Source organism: Zootoca vivipara, chromosome 2, assembly GCF_963506605.1.
Source record: "Zootoca vivipara chromosome 2, rZooViv1.1, whole genome shotgun sequence".
NCBI lineage: Eukaryota > Metazoa > Chordata > Lepidosauria > Squamata > Lacertidae > Zootoca > Zootoca vivipara.
Window position 1 is genome coordinate 87760287 of NC_083277.1, and position 25793 is coordinate 87786079.

Here is a 25793-nt window from a genome sequence, read left to right on the forward strand (position 1 = left end):
CTCTCTTACATCCACTCCCCCTCCAGGCTCCCCCCCCCTTTCTGAGGCCTGGGTTGCCTGGTCTGATGTCTGTAAAGAGGGCTGGAAGCCTGACAGGTCTTCCTCCTCTGCTGTAGTGTGTGTAAAATCCTGTTCCCAGTCGGTGCTGGGTGGCTGGTCCGTGTAGTTCCCTCCGTTGTCATCCTCCTCCTCCCTCTGGACAATTGCTTCCGATTCCCGGAGGGCTCCTTGGGTCTGCGTCTCCCAAGCTCCCCACCTGGGATTGCCCTCCCCCTCTGTGTCCCCTGTGCTACTGACATGTGGTGATTCGGATCTGTGGGAGAAAGGAGCGTGCAGTTCCAGTGTGCGGCCCTCCCCTTGCATGGTGTGCATAGGTGCCTCCGCGTTTTGGGAAGCAGGAGTGTCCTGCCTGGCCATCAGACATTTTAACCCCCCCTCCCCACTTGGGGAGCCCGGGCTCGCTGTGGCACTGTAGACCTCCTCCTCTTCCTTTCTTTCTGGAACCTCTTGGCTGCCTTCTCCCTCCACCCTTCTGTCTAGTGTCTTTTGTGTGATTTCCTCCCCCTCCCTCCTGTCAGCGTCTTGTGTTGGATGTGTGTCACGTCCTCTGAACCTTGGGCTTTCCCTGAAGTGTGAGAGCAAAGACCTGTGATCCACGGGATGGACCTTTCTCGCTGTAGGTACTTCCCCCCTGAAGGTGACAGGGTTGATCTGTGTCAGAACCTTGAAGGGCCCCAGCCTTCTGGGTGCCAGCTTCTTCCCCCTTCCCCCCATGGGAAGGCCTTCTGACCACAGCCAGACCCTGTCCCCTCCGTGGAAGACCTTCTCCAGTCCCCTGTGATGGTCTGCCCCCTCCTTGTAAGCCTCATTGCCCCTTGCCACGTCTCCATCCAGTTGTTGGTGTACTGTCTCCCTCCTCTCCCCCCATGCCTCAATAGGTGGTCCCCCAATCTCCCCCTCCCCCTGCTCTGGGAAGGCTCTGGGGTTTCGCCCAAGACTGGCCTTACTGGGTGTGAGCCTCGTGAAGACATGTACTGCATGCCTCTCCGTGGGGTTGTCATGATATTGCCTGAGAATCTTCCCTCTGAGGGAGTCCTGGGGCATATACCAGGCATCATTGCTAAAGAGTAACCCCTCTTTCTCTGCAAGCCCTTCCCCTGCCCCCTCTCCCTCCCTCAAGTCCCTCCGTATGTTCTGGGTAAAAGTGTCCTCTTTGGTGAGTTGGCTCAGTTTCTCTTCCTGCATCCCCGCCTCTGCGTCGTTCCATCCACCTGGGGAGCTGATGTGGTGCGATCCTGAGGATTCTCCTTCTTTCCTGCAGTGCTCCTTGCCGTCTGCATCTCCAAAGGTGAGATCTCCCCGGCGCTGGCTGCCCACAGGGTCATTGTCCATTAAGTCCAAAGCTAGCACTTCTGCGTGCTTGTTCACTGTCATCTTCCGAGAGGGGGTCTGTTGCGTGACCTCACCCTCCTGCAATTCCCTGCCGTCTATGGCCGAGACGCTCATGGGAAGCTTCCTTGGGAAAAGGGGAATCTGATTCTGCCTAGCAAAGTCCACCGATAGGAAATCATTGCTGCTGCCCCTGCAGAGAAGCCCGACTGTCTCCTGGGTCTGGCCTCTTGGCAGCTGCAGACTTACTTCCATCTCTTTGTCGTGCTGTGGGGTGTTACAGGAGGGCTCAGTTGTTGGTGCTCTGCCTGGCCCCTCCTCTCCTGATCTGGCATCCAGGCTTGTGTCTGTGCCTGCCTGCTCTCGCCATTCCTTCCTCTGGGGGCAGTGTTCCACCCAGTGGCTGGGTGCATTGTAAAGGCATCTCCCGCCTTTCTCTTCCCTCTGTTTTCCCGCGTCAGCGTTTGAAAGTACCCGCGCGCGGGCTTTGTCCCTCTGCATCACATCTGGCTGGAGGGGTCTGTGCTGGGCTGCAGCTGCCTTCCAGGGACTGTATGGGAACTTGTGGCCGCTGCCTTTCCCCTCCGTCTGTCCCCTCTGCCCGGACTCGCCTCTCAGCCTCCTGCACTTCCATGCCACCATGCCTCTCAGCCTTAGAGCCAGCTTGTGCTGAGGGTCGCCCTACAAAGTGCTGGCCCATCCCGAGTGTCCTCTCTGCTTGTCCAGCCTCCACTCCTCCGGCTTGGCTGTGTTCAGAGCTGCTCGGTTCACTAAGCCTGGCTTCCCCTGTGACCGGGTGCCTACCTGGTGCTTGAGCCGTTCCATAGTTGCAGGGTGCTGGCTGCAGCTTGCTCTCTGCTACACCCCTCACGCATGCCAATCCTCCCTTGGCATCTCTCTCTTCTGCTTTAGATGCTGCCAACTTCATGCCGGCTGCTACATTTGCAGCCCTCTTCCCTCGGGGTAGCCATCAAAAGATTGTGGGCTTGCTGTCACAGATGGGGTGTTGGCTACTCCCGAGTAAGCACTCCACACATCCTCTGGATTTTCATAGTTTTATTGTGCATGCTATATACAGTGGTGAGATGTCTCAAATCATGTCTGCTCTGCATGGGGCAGAAGCCCACAATGGCGTCTCGTGGGCTCTGACCCCCCTTTTAAGCCTGGGCATCCAAACGCCCCTCCTCCTTGCTCTATGGGTCCTCCGTGGTCCCAAACCAGGCTCCTGAGGTGCCGGTCTACCTCCTTTCCAGCCCCTGCTGAAGCTAGCTCCTCCCCTGCTTCCCTGCTACCAGCCTGGAGCTGAGCCACCAGGACTCTGCAGAGCCCTGGACCCGTCTTAACCCTTCCTGTTCCTGATTTAAACTCCCAGACTTGCTGCTGCTCTCCCATCTGATGGAAGTAAGCAGAGTGGGCTGCTCTCTGCAAGCCCTCTCTCTTACATCACCATTTACCATTCTATATTAGTTGCTGGAGTGGCAGCAAGAAGGTAAGAGGCCAGATTCAACTAATGAGTCCAACTAGTGAATGCTAACAGAAGGTCTTCCATTAGTGTAATAGGACTTTCTGCCCCTCTCTCATTCCCCTACCCCAACTAGCTTGGAGGGGAACCCCAGAACAGTGTACAGGGAGATCATTCTACCTGACAAGCTGAAATGCTTGCCGTGATGGAACAAACTCCTTAGTGCTACACTGAATTCCTCCCCTTGAGTAGAGTAGCTGTTTAACAATATCTGAATAAGTGCTTGCACTATGGAAAAGCAAGTGGTCCTTTGTCCATGCATGGTCTTGCAGGATCCCAATGATGGTCTGACAGCGAAGGGGATGTAGTTTTAAAAATAACTAAGAAATGTTTGTATGTATTTTAAAGAACTGTATGAGATTGAAAGGTCCAATTTCTTAGGGGGAAGTCTATGGAATTCATTGGTACAAAGTGGCTGGTAATGTCTTCTCTTAAAAGTGCTTGGCTTTAGAGATTTACAGAGGGGGGAAATTGAAATGTTAATGCTTTATATAGCATTTCTTTTTACATGTGCAAAGTGTACAGTCTGTTTTGTTTGTCTTGCAACAACCAGGCGAGATAGACTATTATTTCCATCTTACAGAGGAAAAGCTGAGACTGCTATATCCATAGCCTTTATAAGCAGGAACTACTGGCAATCCTTTTAGCAACAAGAACTTGTATGAAAGTGAAAACTACCATGACATATTTTATTAATTTATACACATACATACATACAGTTTGAGTTTTCAATCTCACAGAATATATTTATAAGTGTTACAAGTTTTCAATCTCATACAATTCTTTGTTGCAAAAAGGAGTGCCAGTAGGGTTGGACATGAAAGACAGTCTGTGTGCAGTGTTAGCCTGCAGCTATGATTGCAGCATAAGCCATCTTGGAAGAATATGTACGATTAGAATGCTGAAGTCTGATTTATTCAATTAAGGTCTCTGGTCCTCAAGCTATTTTCGATCTTGTTGAGATTTATGTGGAGATTGTTCAGTTTGGTTGTGTATTTCTGAAGATTGTATTTATTGTTCATGACTACTTTTGTTATGCTGTAGTTTTGTATTCCCCTAATGTTGTGATCTGCCTTGAGGATGGTTTGAACTGTGGAAAGGCAGCATACAAATAAATTTATGTTACGTATGGCAGCCATGTAGGAAAGATAGAAAAACAGCTTTAAAATGCAGAACGCCTGCACAGGCCAAATGTGGGCAGCTTATTTCAATCCTGGAAACATAAAAGTCCATATAATCCAGATATACTAAAATATTTAAACTAGCAATCATCTTAAGATTTATACACTCAGAACCTGAGTTAAGCTACAACCTGACAGACAGATTTTTTTTTAAAGGGGGGGATTTCTTTCCTATTGGAAAGTAATTACCGTATATAAAACCTTTAACAAACTGATATTGCATGTTAGGAAAAGCTTCCTACCAGTAGACTGCACGGCTCAAAGTATCAGAAACATTTAGAACATATTGTAAACTCACAACTTACCGAGGCAGCTCTTCTGCAATTAATATCACGGTCAAATATAGCAGTTATAACCAGGGCACTGAAGACAGAAAGAAGGAATATGTAAGAATAATTGACAATCGTAAGAATTTCAATGTACAGTGGTACCTCTACTTACAAATAACTCTACTTACTACTTTCTACTTACGAATGGAGCTCCGTCCGCCATCTTGGATGCGGTTTAGATAGGATTTTTTCTACTTACGAATTTCTAGATAGGGTTGCTCCTACTTACGAATTTTTTCTCCCAATGCATTCCTATGGGATTTGACTTACAATTTTTTCGACTTACAAATGTGCATTCGGAACGCATTAAATTCGTAAGTAGGGGTACCACTGTATTTTTTTTTAACTCTCAGGCATTCATTATCATGAGTAGCTGAGATCAGGCAGGTCCCCTTCTCTGTTGAACCTTTCATTTTCATTTAGCAGACATTTTGAGCAAGTTTTTTAAAATCTTCTGGTTCATTTTTCATTATTGTATCCTTTGTAGCCATACTGTACAGTACACCACTTAAGTGTTGTATCCAATGCTACTCCTATGCAGCGTAGATACACTGAAGTTAATGGACATGACTAACTTAATGTTAACGTAGGTTCATTAATATTGATAGGTCTACTCTTGAGTATTACTTAGCTGTATAAAACCCAGAGGCTACAGTTTTATGTAGAAAAGGGGTACTTAAAGTTCCTTGGAAGAATATTTTCTGTATTCTGTATTTTCCGTATTCGGGGGGCACCACCACTATTTGACTGAGATCTGTCTGGATATACGAATCTCAGTACATAGTTTAAGGCACACTACAGCAGCAATGAAGAAATGGGCCACAATGTAATTAGCAGGATCTATTCTACAACGCAGTACAACATATAACCTTGGCAAGCATACTTAATCTCCCTCTGGCTGGACGGAAACTCCCCTTTGTACCTGCAGTGTGGGGCAGGGAGATGTTCACAAGTGACATGGCCAGAGGCAACCTGATCTGAGGGCTCATCACCAGGGCAGCTAGGACATCCCAACCCTCTGTGGACCCACAACATGCAGCTTATAGCAAGGTAGGCAAGTGTTCCATTGAGTAAACTAGACCAAATAGTTTCTAGCCTGCCTTTGGTGCATCATGAAAGGAGGCCCAGATGCAGAGAAGTGACAATTTGTAGTTTGCCATCACCACCAACCCATTAGGTCCTATTTTAGATGCTGGTTAACAGAGCCAAGAAATCTTTTTTACCAGTTCTTCAAATATTGAGGGAGAGAACTAGGTTTCTGCCTGTTGTGGCAAAAGTACTATGTTATCTTTTGTATTGTCAATTAAGTCAAAACTGGCACTTGGTCATTAAGCAGGTACTATAATTAGGGGCAAGAAGGGGAGGTGGATTCTCCACAACACCAGGCAGAAGGCTCATAGTCACGCAGGGAAGGCACTGTGGTGCACTGATGAGCAAATACACCTTGAACCCATGCTTACAGCATCTGATTAAGCTATCGCCTCCCTTCCATTAAGGGAGTTTACATGAGACTCCACCAGGATTTCCCAACATAATGGAACAGCCAAAGTGGGACTTCTTTCACAAGAAAGGAATAAAACATGTTTTGACATATCAGGAGTTAATTGCATCTGATTTCCAACAGGTATGGCAAAGAATGGCTCACTCTTTCAAGTGTCAATGATACTTCTTATGTAGTATCCTAAAGCATATTAAAACTTTTGTTATGACATTATATTTGCTTTGTATAACTCAAGAGACAAAAAAGGTATACTGAAACCTCCACAATGAGGGTTGGCAATGAATGCTGTTTGTGTGTAAGTATCATATTACTGAAAAATTGTTTTTTCCAACAAATCTAATTTTCATGGATACGGAAGTAAATCTAAGACAGCCATCTTAAATTTCACTAAATCAAGATCCTGGAGCTCATAGTACTATGACTATTGGATGGAACACAGTGGGCAAAAAGTCATGGACATTTGGGTTCATACTGTGAAGCTAAATACTTGGGTATCTAATGTAGTTCAAAAGTTCAGCCGGCAAGGAGCTTGTACATGATGATGCAGATTATTTCATAAAAATTATATATGAAAGTTAGCTATAGCCTTCTAGCTTGTAAATTAGGTGCCACTGCTACTGAACACAGTAACGTTCAAAGCCAGGAAATATCTGTCCACTTTCCATTGCAATCTGTTTAGTTGCACACCATTTCACTAAACAAAAGTTGGTGTCACTGTTTCCATTTTGTATACAGTATTTAAGCCCCAACAGGTTTAAAGGGCAGGGCAGGGCAGGGCAGGGCAAGCAACTGAAAGTTTCGGTCCTGTCCCCCTACTTCCTTCACCTCTGCTATTCTGACAAAAGAAGAGGCAGGACTAGGTGTGATTTTCCAAGCCAGGCACTGCCCTGCTGCACAAAGAGAAGGAAGTGAGAAACATTTCTATCTTCCCTGCTGAGAAGAACTTATGTGCTGTGTGGGTGTCCACAAGTTGCAGAACCTTCTCTGTGGTAGCGTGAGTCTTAAGAAATGCCCAGCCCAAGGAGACTTACATGACTCTGACACAGGTGTTTAGGCAAACACATGGCTTTTCCAAAAACAAAAACAACAAAAAACACACTTGGGATAGCTGGGTTTTATATTTACTGCTTTTCTGTGGTTTCAGTGAAGGTTATTTCCTCTTTTTAGGAATTACGGCTGTTTCTATTATATGGACTTGGTTTGAGAAGAACAGTAGGATATATATTTATGGAAAGGAGTATATTTGATTATTCTATAATAAAGAAATAAAGAAATTTTTATTTATACCCAACCCTCCCCAGTCAAAACTGGGCTCAGGGCGGCTAACACCAATAAAATTGCAATAAGACATAAAAGAAAAGAATTGCTGTAATTAAAATACAGATTAAAATACAATATTAAAATTTAAACTTTAAAATGCAGCCTCATTTAAAGTAGTCCATAAATCCAAACCATGAGGCAGGAAAACACAGGGGTCAGACTGAATCCAACCCAAAGGCCAGGCGGAACAGCTCTGTCTTGCAGGCCCTGCAGAAAGATGACAAATTCCGCAGGGCCCTGGTCTCCTATGAAAGAGCGTTCCACCAACTTGGGGCCAATACTGAAAAGGCCCAGGCCCTAGTTGAGGCCAATCTAGCCACCTTATGGCTCGGGATCTCCAGAATATTGTTGTTTGTGGACCTTAAGGTCCTCCGCAGGGCATACCAGGAGAGGGGGTCCCGTAGGTACGAGGGTCCCAAGCCGCATAGGGCTTTAAAGGTCAAAACCAGCACCTTAAACCTGATCCTGTAGTCCACCGGGAGGCAGTGCAGCTGGTAAAGCACTGGATGAATGTGTTTAGTTTTATGGTTAAGGGCAGCTGAGCCCTGAAATGCCAAAGATGACAGATGAAGAGTGTCAGGGAGAAAGAGGGAGCTGGCCTGCTTGATCCCCTGACCATTCATTTAGCACCATTCATATTATCCTGGAAGTGTACATTAGCATCAGGGAGATGCACATGTTGCTTCTCAGTCTATGCAGCAATAAAATGTTCAGGTTCAATGCTGGCAACCAGCCAGTCTTAATTTTGAGCTCTAAATAGTGAAAGTGGTTTTGGAAGGGTAGGTTTTTTTTTAAAAGGTATCATGCTGGTCGAAGCCCTTGAAAAAGAGCAATCCTGTTGGGCACCAAACTCACAATCAGTTACAGCAAGTATTAACACAGTAATTTCTGATATTAACTCTTGAACAGAAGGTTCTCTGTTGGTAACCACTCACATTACAGTTTGTCAAGTGGAAGCACACTTGCCCTCATTTGCTCTTGGAGAACAGTCATGATGTTTAAAGGTTTGCTAATTTGGGTGTACAAAGGAGCCACGGGGGTCAAAAACAATGCCAAAGTCATTATGACAGAACTATGAGTAGGCAAGAAGAGACGCAATGTTAATAGGCCTCACTGAACTACTGCCACAAATCCTATTTTTGCAACAAAAGCCAGACACACAGTTGTGAAAAATGGAGTCTGAGTGCGCAAATATGTTACCCAATATGTAACAGATATTACTTTTAGCATAAACTTGTCAGACAACAAAACATACTCCTCATGTACAGGTTATTCTCAACATTTCATCAGAGCACAAGATGTAGCTCTGAGCAATATTCATATTTCCTGATTCTGCAGGCTAATCTTGCCCCAGAGTCAAGTGGCTCCATTTACCTAAGAGCCACACCTTTCTTTTCTTCTCACCAGGCAGTACTCCAGGGAAGACTAAACTGCCTGCACTCCCACAGTGTCATCAATTTCTTCTGAGCTGCGGGTTAGTGCTGTTCTCAAGCATAAGTAAAGGAAGAGCATTCATGTCTTCACAACAGTAGACCTCCTTTTCATTTTCATCAGCAATACAACTATATAATTATCTAGTGATTCAACTGAACATAATTTTTAAGGATCTTTTAAGATTTATAGAAACCCAGCATACAACAAACATAGCTTCCTGCGCAGGAACATTTCAAAAAACATAATGCTATTTTGTATACAACTGCTTAGTGAAAAGATGCTGATTTTCAATTAGGGCATGATTATAAGGAACAGCCTAAATTGATTAACCAAAACAACTGGAAGGCACCAGACTGGGGAAAGCAGCATTTCTGAATTTTACATGTCTACAATTCCCTTTTAAAACATTATGTATGTTCTAGTACTGTTTGACCTTCAGTGAGTAAAGTTTCTCATTTTACAGATAATAATTATTATTATAGGCACTACCAACCCAAATGGAAATCCCCCTCAATGCTGTTTTCAAAGCATTCTATAACCCAGCCTGAGAAAGAACAGGGCTGGAGTTTACTTTTAGATTTTCCTTGATTTCTTTGTTTTTAATTTTCTGAAACAGACTAAACCAGACACTCTGGGCCCTCTAAATGGGAAGCTCAACACTGTCACAGGTGCTTAACCTGAGATCATAGAATCATAGAACTGTAGAGCTGGAAGGGGCCCTGAGTCCAACCTGCTGCGAAGCAAGAATCACAGCATCAGAGACAGTGCCCTGGTTTGCACATCATATTAGACCAGTAAAAATAAATGTTGGTGGAATGAGAATGAATAGCAAACTGGTGCACACTACTGAAATCACAGGTACTTCACTTCTTCCTCATTACTGCTCTGCCAGGAAACAAGCCGTAAACTAGGTTGCTGGGTCGTCCAAACTTATGTTTGCGATTTATTTTTCTGCAAACAAGCCACAAGTGGATGCCAAGGTTTGCACCTGGCTTCCCAATCATGGCTTGTTTAAAAAGAAACAAACTGCTACTCCAGGTAGTTTAAACCATAGCTTGTGGTTTGATGCTTCTGCTTGCGCCTGGGAAGGAACAAAGTGGGAGCAATTCTGCAGCATGCACCAGCAGACTGATCATTCACAGTAAAGCACAGTGTATTAATTGCACTGTAATCTGAATGTGGTCTGGGAAAAAAGAAAAGAAATATGGTCTCTCTATGCTAATACTGTAAATGTAATCATCTGATTATTTGCACAAATTCCGAAACCCTTCAAATGTTTAAAAAGGTTGTTAACCATTCCACTGTGGATTAACATATAATCTACCATACTGAAATAGGACTGGTTCATTAGGAACCACTTTTAAATGTATGCACTCAGCTTGGACTCCTCTCTTAAACAAAATTAACATGGCAAAAATACAAAACAAAATCTAGAAAGAGGTTTAAGATGACCTTCCCACTAGTCCCACAGGTTAGAAAATCTCAGTCCTAGGCTCCAGAGGTCAGAGTCAAGGCTGTGAAAATAGACCTCTCTTTTTCAAACTATACCAGAATGATGATTCTGGATTTAACAGACAACCTACCTGCATTTGTGTACACATTAACAAACAGACAAGGAAATGCAAGACATGTGGAAAGTTCACATGTCACAGTAAACTAAAGTTTATGGTTTACCACAAGTACAGAGATCAGAAACACTTTGTTCTTGCCCGAGTGCAAGTAGGAGCAACAGTACATGATCCTGGCTTAGGGATATGCCCAGACTGAGGATTCATTATTCGTTTTGCTCCAACAAACCTTGGCTTCAAATCCCTGGTTCCAGTGTATGCTAAACCAGGGATTGTGGTTTGTTGCTGCTGCTCACCCTAGGGGAGAAATGAAGCAACAGCGGCTTACTGTGACAGAACTGCTGCCACAGAATGCGAAGTCCAAGAAGATCACATCTTGTAACCATGAAAGCATTATTTCCATCAAATATTGCATACTGTACATGAGCAGCAAATTAAAAATTGCAGGTGTACTATTCTATGACTTGATGTGCACTGCGATATTTCTTCCAATTAATAGCTAAGGCAAGATAGCATGAGGACGTTTGCAAGATTAATATGTTGCAAAATCTTGAAGGGACACAAGAGATCAATAACTGCATAAATTACCGTAAGCCCATCTCCATGCCTATATCCCTTAAGTTTACTTTCTGAGAGAGTTACATGCAAACTATACAACGATGAAGTTCAGCCTATTTCAAGATACCGAATTATTCAATTTTGAAAGGTAGCAGAATTTGTTTCTGGCTAAATATATGACTCTTCTCAGTCAGAAAGAGTGACACACCTAAAGTTAGAACTGAAGAGACAAGAAAGCAAAGGCATAAGATTACTGTTACTGGCCGTAAACCAAGGTGTGCTAATACAGGTGAAACTGTGTGTCATCCTGTGAAAGTTCCTGATTCTCAGCATAGAGCTTCATTGCTCCCACACTACATTATTCCAAGAGGAAAAGACAGATAAACACACAGCTTTAGGGCCTCATTAGAAGAAATGTATTTCTCAGAAATAGGATGTTGAAGTATTTTCAACTAGTGCACTGCCAAGATGGAAGATTTGTAGCTAAACACCAAGTTGCCACCAATATCTTTAGACTCAGGCTAAAAAATTGATTACATAACAACTGTGTAAACACATGTTCCATTGATTGGAGATCTTGTGACATTTATTCAGCTAAGATTGCTTGGGGTGAATTTTTCTTTAAGCATTCAAAATAAGCAAAAAACGATGTTTCTCACATAGTTGACGTGCATGAGCAAAAACTTTTAAAATTTGCCCCCAGAAGAATATCATTTATTTATTACAAATGCTTCCTAGGTAACTTTTCATCTACAAAGATACCAGAGCAGTATACAAAGGTAAGGAAAAATAAAACAACTGCCCCCCAAATATAATACAATACCAAGTTAAAACACCATACGCATAAACCCAAAAGACAACTTAAAACAACAACAACAAGTAGAGCAGACTAGATAAATTCATTCAATGGTAGAATAAAATTATTTCTGAGACAGACATGTAACAATAACAGGTTCCAGCTTTACCAAATTATTTTGAAAGTGGTAGGGGACTGTTTTTGTTTATACTGTATTGACTTGTAAGCACCACTGAAATGCAAATTTATTCCATAGTTCATTTTCTGAAATCTGCCCCACCCCCCATCTATATGAAACACATAAACCAAGCATTTCACTGTACTGTAGTAACTTACCTTGAAATCTGATTGACAAATGGTCTCAGTTCTAAGGGGTCATAGGCACGAGCAAAAGCCCAACATACATAACAAGCAGAATCCCGAACATTAGAGCCGACACTGCAAGCTCCTCGCTTCTCATCGTAGCTCAGTCCTCTTAAAATCACAGGAACAACTGTGGAGAATTTTTGAAATAAGAAAAAATAAACTGCATGGAAGTCATTCAATGAAATACTTGTATTAGAAGAGGAATAAGGACAGTTGGTGAAGGATTTGTGCAGGTGGTGACAGTTCTGTAGCAAAGGAACAAGCTCTATCTGAGATGCTTTTGTTCCCTGTAGCCTCATCCTGCATCAGTGGGGAGGGACAGTACAAACAAAATGGAGGAAGAAGGTGTGAAGAACTGCCTTGCTATTAGAGAGAAACTTAAACAAAAACTGCAGCAACAAACACCTCAAAAAGTGGAAAACGCTCATTCAGGTACTGGAAGTGATGAAATGCACAAAATCATTGAAATAAAATTGCGTTGTTTTTGTTTTCTAATTGAGAAATGCCAAGCGTTGCTGCAAGGGATAGGGGAGCTTTCCTGAGCCTATTTTTCCTATATTTAAAAGGTCTGCATGAGTACTGATGTAGAATAGCAGGGAAGCTCAGCTAGCAGTACATGGGCTTTCTACAAGGCAGCTCAGACCTGGATGGAAAACAACTACACCTTCAGGGGACAATATGCTTCGAGTTTCTATTCTTTACAAAGGTAGTATTTCAATGAAGGCCAAAACAAGAAAAATCATTAAAACAATCAGAAAACCTAATCTCAGAAGTCTAGATTACCCAAGAATTGACTCAGTGGCTGCATTCAGACATCACGATAAACCATTGTTTATTGTGATATCTGGATGCTTTTTCTTGTGTTTTGTTTACATTTATGGGGCCTCATTTCAGAATAGACACACAATATATTCTATCCACCATATATTGAAACCTGCCAAATTCATGTAAATGCTACTAAAATGAAGTTAATGGCATTCAACTGAGCTTGGTATTTCTGATTCCCACAGCTGTCCATACAAGAGTTAAGAGCCTTTTGCATTGCAAACCTAAGCATGATTACTCAGAAGTCCTTGGGAGTGAGCCCCACTGAACTCAGTGGCCCTTCCTTGTCTGTTAACATGCAGTAGATTGGGCTGCATGCTATGTTTTTACTAATTAAATGATTCAAACAAAATTTACAGTTATCTCAAAACAGATAACATTCTAATGCTATAATAACATTTAAGATTAAAGTGTGACTGAAGAACCTTTCTTTCTAGCCTATCATCTGTCTAGTTTTATTGCGCAAGAGGGGCTTTACTTAACTCCCTTCCTCAAGCAGAGTGTATCTTGCTCCCTCTTGAGATGCAGAGTTGGCATATTCTGTACTTGACCCGCTTCTACACCTTCTACTGGTGTTGGCGAGACTTGGCCAAACCAAAAGGTTGGGGGGGGGGGTTGCAGACACCACCAATGAGCTGATTGGAAGTGTAAAAATGTAAAGATCAATTGATTGTTTGTACAAGAGCCATACAAGCAAAAAAGGTGACATGGTCTGTAAGCGTGGGGGAGATAATGCTCAGGCCTACAATCCACATCCAGTTCCCCATTCCTGCTCTAAGTAATAGTTGCTAGACACATGTACTGCACAGTTTCGCCAAAGTTAAATACTTTTGGATCTCGTTCATTTTAATGCAAGTTAAGTATCTGTTCAAATTTTCTCATCAAATCAAACTGGTAACTTCTCCTTTCCTCAAAAGCATATGCTTATTATTATTTATCAGTTCAATGTGCAAAACTGCTTTATAATGAGCCTGATCTGAAGCTGACTCAGGGCAGACCAAAGAAGGCATTTCATATTGCCCATTACTGTGCTGAGGTTCAAATCTCTCTTCTCAGCCCAATGCTGAGATGGGGAGAAGAGGCACCCAATCTTGCCAGGGGCTGGTGGGCTACTTGCAACAGCCTGGTGGGCAGAATATGGTCCATGGATTTCCTACAACTGTTCTGGAGCTGCTGGATCAGGAAATTCTGCCAAAAATAAGGAGGCTGTATCATGATACCTTCAGAACCAGTATCTGTACCTCACTTGAAGAAAGCTGAACCATGGAACTCCCTTCCAGGAAAACAAAAACAGAAACCACTGTGGCAAATAATTCTGAAGTTTCCAAAGAGGAATTAAGATAGCAATAAAAAAAAGCATCAATGTAATAACTGGCTTTCAAACCACCTCCTGTATTTCATTCTAATTTTAAGGAATCATGCACAAAAGGTTGAAATTATATAAAGGGTGTGTAACACAATGAAACTAAGGACTATACAAGACAACAGCAATACACTAAACAGCAACCCTACGGTCTTACAGTTTTACTTTTCTTCTTCTTTTTTGGCGAGGCTGAGGAAGCTTCTAAATTAAACCTTTCACACAGTTCCAATGGTCCGCTGCCAAAACCTACCAACCGCACAGGTTTCCCTACAAGGCTTTCTCTTGGCATCTGCCAGTCAGGTAATATAGTTCAAACATACTGCTTACTGAACAGTATGTAATTTAATCAACTGCTGTAGCCTACAGAAATAACAGCCTGCAGGGGAAATAAAAGTCACTTAACTCTTATACTTCCCCTTCTTTCTGTGGTGAACAGGTGAGGGCCAAGGGGGGGGGGAGAGGCAAAAGCTTCAAATATTTCAGTTTTAGGAGGTACACATTCTGATGAGGGACACGTCATGCCCCTTCTAGGGTAGTTTGTCCACCCTACAACAACACACACACACCCCCGGAGACACACTCCATTGTCTCTCAAGGCAGACAGATGCCAACACAACACAAAACATAGAAAGTGCACAACACAGGCTTGTAATGTGTTCAATTACAATTGGAAACTTCCTCACAGAGGTGGTGTGGTGTGGTGTGGTGTGGTGTAGTGGCTCAGAGACTTCACAGTGCAATCCTACTGTACAATGCCTTCTTCCTACTAAATTCAATGGAGCTTACTACCAGGTAGGTAGAGTTAGGATTGCAGTTCACGCCACAAACTGGAAATTCTCTGGTTGGAATCCCACCTATGCAATGATCTCAATAGACAGCCTTGGGCAAGCTGCCCTCTCGCAGTCCTCACATCTGAACTGAAAGGATAATACTACTGTCCTAATGACTGCAACTATGTGAAGCACTTTTGAGACTTGAAAGCACTGTACATCAAGGTTTTTTGTTTTTGTTTTATTAGCCTCTCTATCAACTTTGAGACCATTAAGTCGAGCATTCATGTCTGGGGATTAATACAAATCACTGTACTCTTGGATTATTCCCTGTGGTCCTGTTTTTTAAGGTATTAGCTTGTAGTAACTTTAGAGATTCCTTTGCAAAAAACATCATATGGCATACAAGTATGAACCAGCTAATGCCTATGGTATCACAGAGTGTAGAGGAGTTCTTCACGACACATGTAATATTTTTTAACATATTACAGTGCACTCAAAATTTGATGCAAAGACAGTCCCTTTCAAGGATAAGTTATCTCCCCCAACTCTTCCGACCAGCAGGAAAGACAATAGCAGAAAATTGGAAAAAGCATGAATAGAATTAGCTGCCACAGATCTGTTATTTGCACTGGTGGAGAATAATGCTTTATTGTAACAGAACAGGGCTAGTACCAATTCAGCATTGGAAAAAGTCATTTTTACCAGTGTGGAGCAGTGGTTAGAGTGTCACACTATGGCCTGGGAGCCCAGGGTTCAAATCCCCACTCAGGCAGGACTGAGCGACCTTGGGGCAGTCACTACTGCTCACCTTAAAGTACCTCACAGGGCTGTTGTGAGGATAAAATTAGGATAAATGGGAAGGGTGTGCCACCTTCAGGTCCCTGGATGAAAGGTGGGATGTAAATTTAATAATAATAAGAATAATAAGAATAAGTCATCTATATATATACCCATTGCATTGCCTAAGATGAAAAAACACAGTCTAAGGAGGACAAAGAAACTGCTTTTAAGATTACCCTGCATGGGAAAAACCACATCGCAGGACCTAAAGTTTGGTATTCTCTTTTTTGTTTGCTGAAAGAAAATAAAACAACCTGACAGCACTAAAACTGTCCTGAAAAATGTAGTTTGACTTGTTCTCAAGTGTGTTGAATAAACTGGTGAAAAAATGGATTTAACTGGTTATACAAGAACACAAAAAAGCCCCTGGAGGCAGTTTTTGAAAATCTGCTGTAAATTTCTTCTTGTGAAGATTAAACATTACTGCTACTGATATTACTGTTTACGCTGTACTTTCCACCTCAGACTTAAAACCAGGGGGAAATGTTGGTTTTTCTAACAAGAGTAGAAAGAAAAGCTCTATTGATCATTACACGATTCTTCATCTTGGGAAACATAGATGAGAGGTGTCAGGCAGGAGCTACTATGTTTTGTACCTCAAGAAAAGCTTAGGCATCTCAAGAAGCAATTCCACATCATAATAAAGTTGTTGATTATGTAGGCCATGTATGGAACTTACCTTAAACAATGGTTTAGTGTGGCATGGTTATTTTTTCCCCATGCTCAAGCACTCTCCTCTCCCCTCTTCTCCTCCCATATAGACAAGAGTGGCAATTCAGAACCTTTCACTTCTGCTTTTAACAAACCACAGCTTCCTACATCATCCTAACTGGAAACTATGGGTAAATATAAAGTATGGTTAGTTTAAACAAGCCTGCTTCAGAAACCATGTTTTGAAGGCGGCTTCTTTTAAAATAGCCATAATTAATGTCAGCCATAGTTTTTTTCCTTCAGATAACAGGACTGAAAGTGCAAAGATTCCCAAGGTTGGGAGGTGGCTAAGCTCATTTCCATTGCATTAAGCCATGGTATAGCAAAATATCCAAACATGGCCATAGAGTTTATCAACACATGTCACTTTTTGTATGGTTATTGCCTATAACCAATGAAAGAAGATTTGAATGAACTCCAGTAACTCAACTCTAAGGATTTCAGTAGGTGTACTCTGAGCAATGCATTTTAAGCCTTAAGCAAATATAACTAGTCAGGAGTATCACAGAATTTCTGACACCAGGATATGGGCAGCTGACCGTTCAAAGGATCAGAAGAAAATAAGGTAGGGTGAGTATTGAGAAAACTTTGAGTCTGCGGTTATGATAACCCAAAACACATTCAGCAACTAAGCAAGGTATGCTGGCTCTAACAATTAAGCTGCTTTGGAGGCCTGGCTCTCACATATCATGACATACAAGTTTTATTCACTAGTCCATTCTGTTGTTGCCCCCTAAGAAGAATGTCTGCCTCTATCTAAGACACTGTCAAAATATGTGCGTGTGCATGCACACATTTCGTGCTGGAAGGATGGACAGAAGTAAAATTTGAGATACCGTATATTATGTACATTAATTTACCCAGGCTTGTGTAGTAAAAATGTGTTGGTTCTTTTCTTTTGGGTGATATATGCTATTAGCTATTTTGAACTTGGGAAGGTATCCAGACCAAAAAACGATCTTAACCCAGAATAAGCCTCTCTGTAATATCCTCTCAAAATAATGTTATACTCAACTCAACTGTTCAAACATTCACAGTTCATTTCGAAACCATTCACACTCTTATTATCAAAATCAAAAAAGTACCATTAACTTTTTATGTGGTGGTAAAGATATACATAATCAATTTGACATAACCAAAAACATTATCATAATCACCAGTTTTCAAATTAAAAGAATTGTTATGTGATTAGCAGGTTGCATATATTGTACATGGAAAACTGACAGAATCCAGATTCACCTGTTGAATTTCAGCACATTCTTTTTTAAAAATGCAGTCACCTGTACATGTAGCCTAGAGGTATTAATGAGCACCTGTTCTATCCCACCCTCCTTAACTTAACAACATTAACTACAGGTTGCAATAGGACGCTCTGCTTTGAATCCCATGAAACACAGAAACAACTTCTGCCTTCCCATCACTATAGAGTTCAGAAAGACCTTTTTAATGTACAATGATACCTCGACTTACGAACAACTCGACAACCGAATTTTTTGACTTACGAATGGGGGTAATGGCGACACGCTTACGAATGTCTCAACATCCGGGGGGAAACCGCGGCGGTTTTAGATAGGGATTTTTCGACTTACGGAATTTTAGATAGGGTTGCTTCGACTTACGAATTTTTTCATTTCCAATGCATTCCTGTGGGAAATCGCGTTTCCAATGGCGTTTTTCGACTTACGAAGGTGCCTTCGGAATGGATTAAATTCGTAAGTCGAGGCACCACTGTAATGAGAAAAGCATCCTTTCCTTGTGTTCTTTAACTCAGTTTCTGAACAACAGTCAACCATGAGCATTATAACATTTTCTAAATAAAGCTACGAAAGGAAAAGCAAAATCAATAATCCCCAACGAATTTCTAGAACATTGAGGTGCTAGCCAAAGGATTTAATTGAATACCGCCCATAGCATTCTATGTAGCCAAGTCCTTTCTCCAGCAAGCAACATTTAAATGTGCTTCCTTGTGCTTAATAAGTTCTGTGAATCTGCCAAAAGGTTTTTTGTTTTTTTGTTTAAAAGAGAGATTGTCTAATCAGATAAACATTCTTAGTTCAGATCCTGTACAATACAATCTCTTCCAGGTTTGCTCTATGACCCCTAGCATCTAGGAAGGCCGCTTTTCTAGAGGGCATAATGTTCTGCCTTTTTATGCATGTGCAGGGGACCATAAATTAATTTATCTCCTCAGCAGCCACAAGTGACTCCCTTCAAGCAAAAGCCCTGGCCATGGAAGAGAACTACCCTCCCTTTCTGCAGGCAGAATGTGGAGGAAGCTAAAGGTGGCTCTCCCTTCCTTTTAATACAAAAACACATCCCAGTGCTATTGCCTTCTGCAGAAGCTTCCCAGGAATGGGAAGAAACCAGCTATCCTTTCAAGAGAATTCAGACCAAGCCAAAATTTGGGAACCCCTATGCTTGCGTGCTGAACCTTGGACAAACTTTACACAATGTGCAACGGAAAGAAAAGGAGCAAGGGAAAGACTCCCAACTCATAGCTATTCCATTAAAGGCCATGTTGGCTAATTCACAGAAGTGGTAAAAGAGAGAAAAGATTGTATGAGCAAAATGTACTTCCACATGCCTTGTTTATTGAACAAAAAAATTGTATGTATATTTATCCTAATGAAGTGGCAGAAATGCACCCCCACTCTTTGTAAAAGTACTGAAATTATGGGGAACATACAACTCCTTTCACTGCTTCCATGGAACATAGAAACCAATCTACGTAATTAGCAGGAATTGGGAGCAGGACATATACAGTATATTCCTGCGTATAAGACTACTTTTTAACCCAGGAAATTTTTTTCAAAAGTCAGGAGTCGTCTTATACGCCGGGTCGTTTTATTAATACGGCGAGTATATCCCAAACTCTATATTTTAGCTGGAAAAGTTGGGGGTCGTCTTATACGCCCAGTCGTCTTATACACCGGAATATACGGTACATAAATAGGTAGTGCAGTGTATCAATGCTTACTGATCATTACAAGTGGAATAAATTAAGTTTGGAAGCAAAGAATCCTCACCAACATGATTGTAACTTGGTTAGTTTTGTCTGCTGATCATTAGCTGTGCAAGTCAAATAGTCTTGGACCACTGCTCATGCTAGCTGAGCTGTAGTCCAACAACATCTGGTTATCACCTGCCCTGTGGTTCTTTCATCTCAGTCTGCTTTCTTTTTCTGTATGTTCAATATTCATTTTGCCTATTCTTGGTCAGCCTGTCAACAAGAGAAGTGGGGACCATCTCTAGCATCATGCTTAAGAGACACAGCATCTCTTAACACTCCATCTCAAAGTTTCATGGCTAAGAAATTCAGTGATCCTATCCCGTGTCTTTACAGCATACAGCACCCTGCTAACTAATGTTAAATAGGAAAAGCACTAGCAGACCAACATACTGATTCTCAAATCATCCAGCAGTAAGCCTCAGCTACAAGTAATCCACAACTTAATTCTTATGTTCCATGTCAGAAAATTTAAGATAACTCAAGACGTATTTTTTTTCCCCCAATAGAAAACCTTTGTACTACAGTACCTAGTAACTCAGGGTATTATCTAGCCAACTTGCTCTGACTTGTAACATGCCACCAAATTTGGAGATTAGAAGTCATTAGGAAGGACAAAAGAGTGTCTCAAAAGGTGTTAAATGAAAGTCAGCAATTATGCAAACAGAACTGAGAGGACACTTAAAAAGAGATTGTGTAAATTTTTTGCAAGTTTAGGGGTACAGCGAGTTATTAAACTAGTTTCTCCTATTTATCTAAGGTAATGCTGTAATATAAAATGGATCTCCTGAAGGAGTAAGAAACTACCATCTAGACAAGATTATATATGGGAACAGACAACAAGCTGAAATGTGGCTACATTCTTCTAAAGAAGTCCCATGCCTGTGATAATGTTATTTTCTGTAAAACTGAACTTCCAATATATTTCACACGTCTCCAGAATTTATACTAATGAAAATACTCTTTCTTTGAGAGGGTGCAGTTTCTCAGACACATCTGGGAAGAACAGATACTGTACTACCAAAACATTCTGAATGCCTTTTCTCAAACTCGGAAGCTAAAGTTTGTTTTAAGTGATACAGGTCCTTAGCTACATAGTGGAACCTGTGTACTTTAAAGCATAGCAGCTTTGATTAAAAAGAAGAAGAAAGATAGACACCACTTTTCCAAATGACACTCCAAATATGCTGGCATTAATTCATCTCAAGTGCCGCACTGTTAGGAGAATAACAATGATAACAATCAGCGTTGCATCAAGCCTGGAATTATATCGCCTCCAATATGACTATTGCGTTCATCTTCTTTTAATGGGTGTCACCTATCAGGTGACTGGTCTACATGCTTGTAATAATTATACAACACTAGATGAGAGGACAATAAATTCACCCCAACAATGGAAAAACAGCTGCCAGTATCAATTTGACCAGGACCAGTTATATTCATTAGTGAAGAAAACAAGAAGCATCCTGTCTCCAAGGCTCTACTCCCTGAACTTGCATATCCAGGTATTTTACTCTATTGCCTCCAGTTTAATACAATGCCTGCTGCACCTGCACATTCTGCTCTACTTCAGCTACAGCCCAGTTGAGCAGGTCTGCCTAGCAGCTACCACTTCCAGGGAGTGGCTGGCTTTTAATAAGCTCTTTGCTGCACTAGGATCATGCCCAGAGGCCAACATCACTACCCTGGCTTCCCTCAGATTCAACAGCGCAAGAAACAAAGAAAACTAAAATAGACAAACTTACAGAGTATACAGCAAGGGTTGTCAAGCCTCATCAGGTCCTTTGGGGTCCCAAGCACAAGTCACACCTGCCCAATCATATCCCTACCCCCCCCAAACAAAAAACTGAACCATCTTGAGGTCAAGAACAAGACACTATCAGTAGAGCAAAGGAATTGACCTACTATTGTCAACTACTGATTTTCTAAACACCAGTCCCTTCTCCAGTCCATTTAAAATTTACAGCAAGGAGTTGATGAATAATATTCAGTGTGCCAACATGTGGAGTCAAAAGGGGAGAGGGGGGAATGTGGGGGTGTCCTTTGTCAATGGAAAAGGACAAATGGATAATAGGATTAATAAAGCTGACAGGATGAGGCAAGCAACCCTTTTTTACATGCAAGAGGATTTTAGAAGGTAAACAGTGGGAAAGGTGCTTAGGATGAAAGAAAGCTGCAGTGGATGCTCAGGCTTAGAGCTGACAACTGTGGTCTGCAGTAAGGCTAATGAAGAAATTTTGAAAGGCAAGGTGTAGAACAATGGCATTCCAGTGTTGAATAGTGACAAGTACTGTATCTTTATAAGTTCACTACAGATCCTCCTACCACCTCTATCCCCAATCAAACCATAGGATGGATGGATGGATGGATGGATGGATTGATGGATGGATGTGTGTGTGTATGTGGGGGATTATGAGCATGGGCTCCAGAAAATGTACTTGTTGGATAGGATGATCATGCAAGCTTTTGTGGGCTTGACAGTACAGGCAGTGACCATTTCGTGCAGGGGTTCTGTTCCCAGCCCCGTGTGCATCGGCGGAGCACGTACTGTATAAGCAAACGCCCCACCCCTGTTCTGCCTTCTTCTGGATCCAAAAGCACCTGTGCATTGGTGAGTGCATTTCAACTGGACACACTTAAAATGGCCATCACCTGTCTATCAACAGTATAAAGGTAAAGGTAAAGGGACCCCTGACCATTAGGTCCAGTTGTGACCGACTCTGGGGTTGCGCGCTCATCTCGCATTATTGGCCGAGGGAGCCGGCGTATAGCTTCCAGGTCATGTGGCCAGCATGACAAAGCCGCTTCTGGCAAACCAGAGCAGCACATGGAAACGCCGTTTACCTTCCTGCTGTAGCGGTTCCTATTTATCTACTTGCATGTTGACATGCTTTCGAACTGCTAGGTTGGCAGGAGCTGGGACCAAGCAACAGGAGCTCACCCCGTCACAGGGATTCGAACCGCCGACCTTCTGATCAGCAAGCCCTAGGCTCAGTGGTTTAACCACACCGCCACCTGGGTCTATCAACAGTATATCCACCTTAAAAACTCTGGGGACTCTCAGTTGCCAGTCTGCTGTGAAAACACCTTAGAATTTATTTATATTATGTAGAAAGTAGATGCTAGAATGTATTGTTAACAACAACAAATCATATCATTGTTCACATGCATAACAAGAAGGGAACTGACAATACAGTGGGGAGGAATTCACTCAGCAGAATGCCCTCTTAACACAAACATGTCTGCTTACATGATGAAACAATGCCCTCTCCTTCCTCCCATGCTGTTCTGGGGGTTCTCTCGACCCTCCCCCACAGCCAATGGGGCACATGAGAAGGGAGAAAGCACAGTTGCACTAGAGGAAGTCCTTGCATGGGTTTCTACTGGCGGGGCTCATTAGTTAAATCCCACCCTATATTATTAGGAGAGGTTCACAAGCCTACACTGTGCAAGGCACAGTAGGGGATCTCAAACCAGGGCCTCTAGTAGCTTGCCTTCTGCACCTCCAGCACTTTGAGTCCTTAACAGGCCACAAAGACAAGACCTTAAGGAAAAGGCAGACCTCTAGGCTGTCATTCCAACCAGAAAAGAAGTAGCAGATCTCCTAGCCTACTGTCATCTGACTCTCCAAGTGAATCAGCAGGCTAGGTCAGTCGATTAGTCCATCCATCTTCTCTTTGAGAACAAGCATTCTACTTATTCTCCTGCTCCCTCAGATCATGATCACCATCAAGCCCTTTCTGCTTGAACTAAATCTTCTGCCTGGCTCTTACTCTGCACTTGCCTATGACCGGGGAGCTTTACATCGATACCAGGAAAGGTCCTAGAACAGAAAATTAAACAGTCGGTCTGTGACCGTTTAGAAAAGGATGGTGCGATTGCTAAGACCATGCAGAAGTCTAGTGTCTATTCTGCCTTGGTCAGATCCAACCTGGTGTACTGTGTCCAGTTCTGGATACCACAAGTTAAGAAGGATATTGACAAAATGGAACGTGGGCAGAGGGGGACGACCAAAATGATCAAGGGTCTGGAAACCCAGGAACAGTTGAGAGTTAGGTATGTTTAGCCTGGAAAAGAGGAGACAGAGAGGAGATATGATAGTCATCTTCAAATATCTAAAGGGCTGTCACATGGAAGATGGAGCAAGCTTGTTTTCTTCTGCTCTGGAGGGTAGGACCTGAACCAATGGCTTCACGTTACAAGAAAGGAGATTCCAACTACACATAAGGAACAACTTTCTGACAGTAACAGCTGTTTGACAGTGGAACAGACTTCCATGAGAGGTGGTGAATTCTCCTTCCTTGGATGTTTTTAAGTGGAGGTTAGATGGCCAACTGTCATGTATCATTTACCTGAGATTCCTGTATTGCAGGGGGTTTGACTAGATGACCCCTGGGGTCCCTTCCAACTCTATGCTACAATTTTAGGATTCTATGATCCTTGAACATTTTATCTGGTGCCTGACCTCCGGTTGATGTCTTGATCCTTAATACCCTGTAATCCCTTGGAATAGATCTGAATAGTTCCATTTTGACAAAGAAACTTACAGTTTTAGCTTTCAGTGGCAACCTTCTCAGAGACCTGTTTTTACACCTTTTTACTTGTAAAGGAGAGAAATTAAGGAACCAAGGGAGATCTCATATGGAACAAATGCAGCTTCCCCTCTTGACAGTTCTAGTGTGGGGTGGACAAATACAGAATTGTGTACTGGACATTAACTTCAGCTTCAGAAGTATTTCAACCAGCCTTAAAAAACCTATACACATACTACTTATGGCTACAATGCTAAATTTTAAATAAGTGTGTGCAGAACATCTGTCAAAGTAAGAGAAGCCAATGAGCAGGGGCTGGCATATCAGGACGCGGCATAGAATACAGAATTCATAAATATACACATAAATGTACAATTCATACTGAGTTGTTTTTAAAGTAGAGGACACATTTTGCCTTAGTGTCCACTGTGATAGACCACAAGGAATTAAGTTAAGGTGAAGTTTCCGTTTCCAATCCCATAACTAGTGCTGCAAAAAAAAAATCACACAAAAACTTAATGAAAGTCGGGTGCTTTTGCTGGTTGTGGATCAGTACCCTCTCTACTCGCCTCTTGGCCGCCCTACATGTAACTAGTTGAGACAGAATATAGATGCACATCCATAGTAAGTACAGATGGATTGCATCTGCATCCTGATGCAAGTATTGTCCACCCACATTTCATTACTTTCAACAGGATGGGAATTTGGATGGGCTTCCAGGTGGACATCTTCATCCTGCCACAGCTAATCACCTAGGCACTAAACCAGGCATCCCCAAACTTCAGCCCTCCAGATGTTTTGGACTACAATTCCCATCTTCCCCGACCACTGGTCCTGTTAACTAGGGATCATGGGAGTTGTAGGCCAAAACATCTGGAGGGCCACAGTTTGGGGATGCCTGCACTAAACAGAGGCAAGGTAGCATTGGCTCATTTGTTTCAGTAACCAAAATGCATTCTCTCTCTCACTGTCTCTCTCTCTCTCACCTTACAAACACTGCTGTAGCAGGCGCCTTTAATGTGCATGAAAGGAGGAGATTTTGAAAAAATAAAATAAAATCTACTACTAAACAACACAGTTTTTGAAAACACAGGGTGAGTTTCATATACAATTAACAACAAACACTTTCAAATTATGCAATTTGAAACAAACAATTTTCAGATTATACATTGTGCATGGTTAGCAAAATGGATCGTGCCTTCACTTTGGGTGTAGACTGATCTAAAAACCATATAAAATTATCATAAAATCAACAACAAAAAACCCTTAGTCTTACTCATTCACAGCTATAGCCTTGTAATTTAGTACTCACTTAGTCAGCTTACCATGTAATAACTGTATACAAGTAACAAAGCATATTACCAATTCTACGAGGTGAGACCCCTGTGCATAGTTGCCAAAACACTTTGCACACTGACTGTACTACATGGAGCTCTCGTCTTACTTGCAATGGTACTGGATCTTAGAAGGTTAAGAGAGTCATGCAGGTAGCCTCCATCATGCTGCCCTGTCCAATAGTGTTACTTGTGGCTCTAGCCCAGTGTTCAAAATACAACTAGGATAGCCCACAGCCCAAAAACAGGGGAAAGAGAAGAGTCAGTGACAGTCACGTGGGGGGAAAGGCAGAAACGGCATGACTGAATGGGGCTGAGTAAGGAAGCCCAATCTGCAGCCAGTTATTATTATTTATTTATTTTACAATGGTGTACTGACCCCCCACTTCTCTCACATGTGGTGGAGAGTTATCAAACGATAACAGTACAATCACCATGCAGTGT

The 25793-nt window shown here is 42.3% G+C and overlaps 1 protein-coding gene across 5 annotated transcripts in view; it reads right to left on the minus strand.

The window, feature by feature from the left end:
- The window catches only part of TBCD (tubulin folding cofactor D), a 131874-nt gene that overhangs the window by 58676 nt on the left and 47405 nt on the right, over nt 1-25793 (minus strand). For all 5 annotated transcript variants that reach the window (XM_035104647.2, XM_035104648.2, XM_060271811.1 and 2 more), the window contains 2 exons: nt 11935-12091; nt 4398-4455 (listed from right to left, as the gene is read on the minus strand). In XM_035104647.2, coding sequence (XP_034960538.2) covers nt 4398-4455; nt 11935-12091 — 215 coding nt within the window. The remainder of the gene's footprint in view (nt 1-4397; nt 4456-11934; nt 12092-25793) is intronic.